This window comes from Otolemur garnettii, unplaced genomic scaffold (genome assembly GCF_000181295.1).
Source record: "Otolemur garnettii isolate 467f Iridium unplaced genomic scaffold, OtoGar3 scaffold00100, whole genome shotgun sequence".
In the NCBI taxonomy this organism is placed as follows: domain Eukaryota; kingdom Metazoa; phylum Chordata; class Mammalia; order Primates; family Galagidae; genus Otolemur; species Otolemur garnettii.
Window position 1 is genome coordinate 5,163,860 of NW_003852495.1, and position 7,598 is coordinate 5,171,457.

At 51.3% G+C, this 7,598-nt stretch overlaps 1 protein-coding gene across 1 annotated transcript; it reads right to left on the reverse strand.

The window, feature by feature from the left end:
• Window positions 1–995: 995 nt before the first annotated feature.
• On the reverse strand, window positions 996–5,631 carry FAM187B (family with sequence similarity 187 member B). The gene is made up of 2 exons (XM_003796118.2): window positions 4,910–5,631; window positions 996–1,380 (listed from the first exon to the last, which is right to left on the reverse strand). The coding sequence occupies exons 1-2, from the start codon at window positions 5,623–5,625 to the stop codon at window positions 996–998; spliced, it is 1,101 nt and encodes a 366-aa protein (XP_003796166.1). The 5' UTR covers window positions 5,626–5,631.
• Between the last annotated feature and the right edge of the window lie 1,967 nt (window positions 5,632–7,598).

The following is a 7,598-nucleotide window of genomic DNA, read 5'->3' on the forward strand; positions in this document are numbered from 1 at the left end:
GACCACACCAGCAAGTCCAAAAGTATTTGCTATTATTATTGCTGTTCCCCACCCCTGCCTCCCAGGGAGCTCCCTTGGGTTCTCAGGAAACACCCCCTCACTCTGCAGCCATCTTTGAGTCTCTCTGGGCACCACCTTAAGTGTTTTGGCAACAGTGTCTGGTACCCAGGGGACCAGTTCTGCCCTGTCTTTGGGGCAGAAGGTCTGTTCTGGGAGAGTTTCACATCTAGCTCGTCATTGCTTCACAGTGAACTATTGGGGAGATGAATTTTAAAAGGCATTAATATTTTATTTCTCCCTCTTGCACTCAGCTAAATTTCTGGGAACAACCAGGCCTAGTGATTTCTGCTGGCCAGCTGAGCCGGCCCTGGCGCCTTGTCCCCCACCAGAGGGGCCCGTCTCCCTCCCCTGTCTGGGTCTGTGTCACTGCACCGCCAGAGCCAGGAAAGCTGGTGTGGGCCCAGCTACCCTAGGTCTGGACTTCTCCAGCAGCCTCTGTCTCTGACCTGGGGAGACCTGGGTGCAGTGGGGAGGGTGGGTGACGGACAATCAGTAGGGCGCAGGGTGGACCTGGAGACATGGATGCTGCCAGGTCACAGCTCTTGTGTTGTCTTGGGGAGAATGGGGGCAGTGAGGAGGCTTGATTTACCACACCTGGGAACACTCCTCCTCCCTAAGAAGGGCCTCATTCCTCCCTCCCTTCTTCCCTCTGAGAGGCACCAGCCTTGAGCCAGGCAACCTGCGTTTGAACTGGGGCCCCAGACTTAGTTTTGCCTCAGTTTTCTCATCTGTGGAAGGGGATCCCTAATGAGTTAACAGCGGGATCGGGACCCGCGAAGGGCTCAGTCACTCTTGGCTACTGTCACAGGCTTGTTTTGGGTCACACACTCTGAGCACCATGTGTGGGGGGCAGGTTTAGGAGTGAGAGCTGTGGACGGGATGCTGGGGCAATGAAGGGGCAGGACGCTGGGACCCTGGGGCACTGAGGGCTTGCTTTATTTCACCAGCAGCACTTGGTCACTTCCTTTGCCCTGAAAGGGGTGGCAGAACCTAAGCATCAGCCCTGCCAGGGCCAGCACCGTGGCTGCAAGCAGCACCAGCTTCAGGCCCGTGAGGACAGAGTCGGACTTCCCCCACAGGGTTTCCACCACCTTCTGCTGCTCCTCATCCTCCTCCATCTGGGCCTCCAGTATGTCCACGTTGGTGCTGGGGTTGAACTGGGCCATGAACTCTTGATCCACGAAGCACTTGTAAATGGCTGGCTGGTAAACCTGCAGCTGCCTGCCACCAGAGGAAGGGTCCAGGAAGGTGCTGACGTCCCGGCCAGACAACTGGCCCTCCCAAGTCAGGGGGGTGTTGTTGGCTTCCCAGATGACAGGCCTGTGTGCAAGGAGGACAAGATCAGCTGAGGGGCCCCAGGGAGAAAGGGGGGGACCGAAGTCCATCCCAAGGGAGGTGGGGACGGCAGCAGCCTCCTTCCTGGGAAACAGCAAATGCTGTGCCCCCCGCAGAGTAATGTGTAGCCGTCAACAGGGAGGTGTGGACAGCATGGACCTTACTAGCTGGGTGGCCAGGGCAAAAATGGGAGTGGAGGATGGTAGTGACTTCATGGGGTTATCTGGAGGAACTAGCAAGCACCCTCCCTAATGAGGGGTGTCCCCTTCCCTGTCTGGCCAGGCATTCCTCTGACCCACGGGTACAGCCTCAGCCTCAGTCCTGCAAACTCCTGAGCTCAAGTGATCCTCTTGCTTCAGCCTCTCGAGTACTGGGACTACAGGTGCCCGCTCCACACCTGGCTATTCTTAGAGACGGAGTCTCACTCTTGCTCAGTCTGGTCTCAAACTCCTAAGCTTAGGCAATCTTCCCACCTCAGTCTCCTACAGTGTGGGGATTACAGGTATGAGCCACTGTGCCCGGCTGCCTGGAAGGCTCTTCCTCCGCCTGCGTGGCCCCCTCATCTCCTCCCATTCCTGGTCAAAATGGCCCTTTCTCAGAGGAGCCTTCTCTGGCTTCCTATTTACAACTTTTTTTTTTTTTCTTAAGACAGAGTCTCACTATGTTGCCCTCAGTAGAGTGCTGTGGCATCACAGCTCACAACAACCTCTAACTCCTGGGCTTAAGCAATTCTCTTGCCTCAGTCTCCAAAATAGCTGGGACTACAGGTGCCCACCACAACACCTGGCTATTTTTTGTTGTTGCAGTTGTCACTGTTGTTCAGCAGGCCTGGGCTGGGCTCGAACCCACCACCTTCAGTGTATGTGACTGGCGTCCTACTCACTGAGCTACAGGTGCCGAGCCCCTATTTACAATTTTAATCCTCCTTCCCAATGCCCAGCATTCCTCCCTTCCCTTATCACCACCCCAACTATTGTATATTTTATGCATCTTAAAATACTATGTATTTATTTCTCCACAAGAGCAGGGGTCAGTTTCGTTGTTCACTGTCTCCCAGGTCCCTCGGACAGTGCTTGGTGTATAAATGAGCAGTAAAGACATGTTCAGTGAATAAACATGCCCAGCATGGCTGAGGATCAGAGAAGATACTCAACAGAATAAAAGCAACACACAACAGCCACTTCTGCCACCTATGCGGAGTGTGGCACTGTGTGTCAGACACAGAGGTATGGACCGTGTGGTGTCAGCACCTTAAACATCACACTGACCCCAGGATTCAGGCTAGCAAGACCCCTGAAATTTATGTCCTTCCCAGAACCTCCAAATGTGACCTTATTTGGCAATTGGGTTATTGAAAATGGAATTAATTAAGATGAGTCATACAGAGGAGAGTGAGCACTAAATCCACTATGTCTGGTGTCCTTTCAAGAAAAGGAGACGAGACATGGAGATGCAGGAAGGACGCCAGGCAGCGACGGAGCAGATGCTGGGCGATGTGGCTACAGGCCAAAGAAGGCCAAGGGTCGCCCGCTGCCTCCAGAAGCTAGGGAAAGGCAAGGAGATTCCACCCGCTGGGCACGGTGGCTCGCGCCTATAGTCCCAGCACTCTGGGAGGCCAAGGCAGGTGGATTGCTTGAGCTCAGGAGTTACGAGATAAGTCTGAGCAAGAGCGAGACCCTATCTCTACCAAAAAATAGAAAAACTAGCTGGGTGTTGTCATGGATACCTGTAGTCCCAGCTACTCGGGAAGCTGAGGCAAGAGGATCGCTTGAGCCCCCACATTGGAAGTTGCTATGAACTATGATTCCATAGCACTCTACCCAGGACGACAGAGTGAGACCCCATGTCAAAAAAAGAAAGAAAGTAAGAAAAGAAAGAAAGAAAAGATTCTACTCAGCACCTCAGAGGGACTTCAGCCCTAGGGACACTCTGGTTCAGACTTCCAGCCTCTGGAATGGTGAGAAAATACATTTCTGTTCTAAGTCTCAGTTTGTGGGGCTTTGCTACAGCTGCTTTATGAAACTAATTCAACTTTGTAATACAGATGAGGAAACAGAGCCCAGAGAGAAGCCACAAGGCCACATCACACAGTTGCAAAGTGCTGAATCCAGAGCCCAGCAGAAACCTTACAAGATGTGGCCTTTACTTGGCTCCCGAGAGGCAGGCCTGCGACCCTGGGTTCTTCTCTCAAGTTCCTGTGACCCGTGAGGCACATGACATGGAGCAGGGGTTCCCAAATAGACGGGAGGAGGGCTTCAGCTTGCTTTCCTCCCACTTTGAATTGCATTTTTCTTACGGAAAAGATGTTCCTTTTATACTTAAAGGAGAAGAAAGGGAGAGAGACAAAAAGTTCCAAAGGTGAGAAAAGGAGAGAACAGAAACAAGGAAAAGAAAACTGGATGGGGTGGGGACAGCAGATTCCATTGAGCCCCAAGATGCGGCTGGGGCCCCCCTTTACCAGAAGCCCATGCAAGCAATGGAGGGGCTGCCTTGGGTGCATGGGGGAGGGCAAAGGGACCCCAAGGCTAAGCATTGGGAATTTAGGGTCTATGCTGCCACCTTCTACTATGGGTCCCCTGGGCCAGGGCTGCATCCCTCTGAGCTGCTGCTTTCCCATCTGGGGTCCAGCACTCCTGGGGCAGGGAGGGTGGGGCGGAACGGATGGCACGTCTTGTCCAGCCTTATACCTGAGAGTGGTTGAATTTCTTTTTTCTTTTTGTTCTCCTTCCTCTCCCATTGGGCATCAGTACCCTAGGTTTTTTGTTGTTGTTGTTGTTTTGTTTTTGAGGCAGAGTCTCACTCTATCACCCTGGGTAGAGTGCAGAGGCATCATATCTCACAGCAACTTCAAACTCTTGGGCTCAAGCGATCCTCTTGCCTCAGCCTCCCAAGTAGCTGGGACTACAGGTGCCCGCCACAACACTCAGCTAATTTTTTCTATTTTTAATAGAGATAGAGTCTCACTGTTGCTCAGGCTGGTCTTGAACTCCTGAGCTGAAGCAATCCACCTACCTCGGTTCCAGTGTGCTAGGATTACCAGTGTGAGCCACTGCCCCCTCTCTACCCGCCCGGTTGTATTTCTTATTACTGGGGGGGGGGGTGGGTGGACTGGGGAAGAGGAGGTGAAGGGGAGATTTCCTAGGAGCTCCAGCCAGGAAGACAAAAGCATGAGGGTGAGCTCCAGGAGGCAGACCCTGGTGGACAATGTGGGGGCACCATCCTTTTCTCCAGGGCCTGGAGGACTACCAGTAAGTCAGGGGCCTCTCTGGGGGCTCCTCCAGGCTTCTTGGATTCCCCCCATCACGGCCCATCACTCTGACTGGGTGTCTCCCATCCCCACTCTGACCACTCTGGGCTGTCTTCCCCAGGACTGCGGGCGTCCTCAGGGCAAGGCCTGAAACTGTCTCCATGATGGCTGAGCCTTGCTGGGCTGCCCCCCCTAGGACCCCTCCCTCTCTGCACATATTAATTATGAGGGCTTCCTGGCCAAGGCCAAGAAACAGGCCACCATCACCTGTAGATGGATCCTAAGGGGCAGGACAGCCATGCAGATGCTGACTCCTGGAGCTGGAAGTTGTCAAAGATGACATAACCTGTCCTGAGTGGTTTGCCAGAAAGGCACTTGACGGTGCAGGCTTCTACCTGCAACTCGGGCCGCATGCGGCTGGACCACAGAGTCACCTGTCTCAGGTAGAGCCAGCAGGGGAGGGGTTCCTCCAGAGGCTCCTCCACATAGCAGTATCCCACACGCTTCCGCTCGCCTGGCTGATCGCAGTGGTTGCAGTCCTGCCAGGGTTCCCACCGGGTAAAGATGCGCTCTTGGCCACTGGGGAATAGGGACTCATTCTGCAGGGGCTGTTGCCCCAGGCCTTTGTGTGTTATATACAGCATGGTAACATCTTGGAAGTCAATCTCGTACTGTGTCACTTGGATGTCATTGTGGTCACAGCAGTAGTAGGTACCCGTCTGGGAGGGCAATGGATTTTTAATGAGGAGGCTGCCCTCTGGCTTTATTTCTAAGTTGGAGACACTGGTGATGGAGAGTGATGGGCTGCTGCCATGCATGATGAAGTAGTACCAGTGCGCCCCTGACGAGTTGCAGTGCAGAAGGATATCATTGCCTGACAGCAGGGCCTCCCGGCACTGCTTGCCTCTGGGACAGCTGACAGAAATATAGACTCCCAGCACAGGGACAGCAAAGCTGAGCAGCAGCCTCAGGGTGGTCAGCATGGTGGACTGGGACTGTGGCAGTGGGGTGGCACCACCTAGACATTGTGAGGTCACCCAGGAACTCTGGCTTCAGTCCTGAGCTGTGTATGAAATGCAGCCCACATATGTGTGAGGTCACTAGCCATCCCCATTTGTTTTGTAACAAACAGATGACCCCACTTAATTTCTACTTCAAGGTCTCTGCTTCGCTGGGATAGGAGGAAATGATTTGCTTATTCAGGGTTTTCTCTACCACCTCCCTCTTCCATCTTCCCCGAGGTGGAGGTATGAGTCTGCATTACCAAGGATGGTCCAAGATCATTAAAGGGTCATATGGGAACATCCAACCCATTTTTTGGGCACACCTATGTTCCAAGCACACTTCTTAGCACTGGGGATATAGCAGGGAAAAAAACCCTCTCTGGTAACTGTTCTGACCTCTTACACCTTTCCTTCCACACCCGCTCCAGCCACGCTGGCCTCCCTGTTGTTTCCTGAACAAGTTAGGAAAACAAAGGTGCTCTTGCCTCAGGACCTTTGCACGTGCTGCTTCCTGGCTCTTCCTCCAGATATCTGCATGACACAATCCATCCTAAACAAATATTTTTCTCAATTGCCTTTTCCAATCCCTTTTCTAAACGCCTTCTCAGACATTACAAATAATTATCGTGCTGGCTTGACCAGAGGTCATTTACTCATTTCACAAATGTTCACTGACTGTTTTCTGAGTGCCAGCCACTAATCACAGCAGTGAGCAGATCAGACAAATCCTTTTTAAGGATTATCTCCTAGTGGAAGAGATACATAGTAAACAGGTATGTAATGAATAAAGATGGTTACAATTGACTCTCCTCATTCATGGAAGTTACATTCTACAAAGTTGCCAAAAACATTGAATTAGCAAATACTGAACAGTTGCTCCTAGAGGAAATACAGGGTTAGGCTCCTGCAAGCTTCTGATCGTAACATGTTTGCTAACTGATCAATACATAATCAATGGTTTTTTGTTTAAAGGTGGTTTTTAAATACATATCATTGATTCGTTAACATTGAACTTCTGACCATAGCACTGTAAGTTGTACCTGAACAATGCTTATCTAACACATATTTTCTCTGTGAGGCACACCACAGACTTCTTGCATTTAGGAACAAGAGAAGGCAGAGTGTCACCTTATTCTACCTGAGCTGGGAATGTGCTCCTTTCTGGGTGATTCAGATTTCTCACCCCTCTATACACGTGTGCAAGTGACTATAAAAGCCCTGTGGGTATTGATTTTGGAGGTACAAATAATTTTAGGGAGTAGGCAAGTTTGCAAATTCAGAACCCACAAATAAGGAGGACTGACCGTAATAATAATTACTCAACAGAAAAACAGAATAGGCTCGGGGCCCGTAGCACAGTGGTTAGAGTGCCAGCCATATACACCAAGACACATGGGTTTGAACCCGGCCAGTCCAGCTAAAGCAACAATGACAACTGCAAAAAAAAAAAAAAAAAAAGCTGAGAATTGTGGCAGGCAACTGTAGTCCCAGCTACCAGGGAGGCTGAGGCAAGAGGATCACTTAAGCCCAAGAGGTTGCTGTGAGCTGTGATGCCATCGCACTCTACCCAGGGCAACAGCTTGAGGCTCTGTCTCAAAACAATAATAAATAAATAAATAAATAAATAAAAGGAAAAAAAAAAAAAACAGAGCAGAGCAATGAGGATAGAACCTGCAGGCCTGGCACTGTGGCTCATACCTATAATCCTAGCACTCTGGGAGGCCAAGGCAGGTGAATGCCTGAACTCAGCTCAAGACCAACCTGAGGAAGAGACAGACTCTATTTCTAAAAATAGAAAAACTGGCTTGGCACCTATGGCTCAAGTGGCTAAGGCACCAGCCACATACACCTGAGCTGATGGGTTCAAATCCAGCCCGGGCCCATCAAACAACAATGATGGCTGCAATAAAAAAATATAGCCAGGCGTTGTGGCGGGCGCCTGTAGTCCCAGC

Excerpts from the sequence above, each read along its gene's own strand:
- FAM187B (XM_003796118.2), bottom strand. The coding sequence starts at position 5,625 with ATGCTGACCACCCTGAGGCTGCTGCTCAGCTTTGCTGTCCCTGTGCTG. Across the intron at positions 1,381-4,909 it reads CCCTTAGGATCCATCTACAG|GCCTGTCATCTGGGAAGCCA; the intron begins GTGATGGTGGCC and ends CCTTGCACACAG.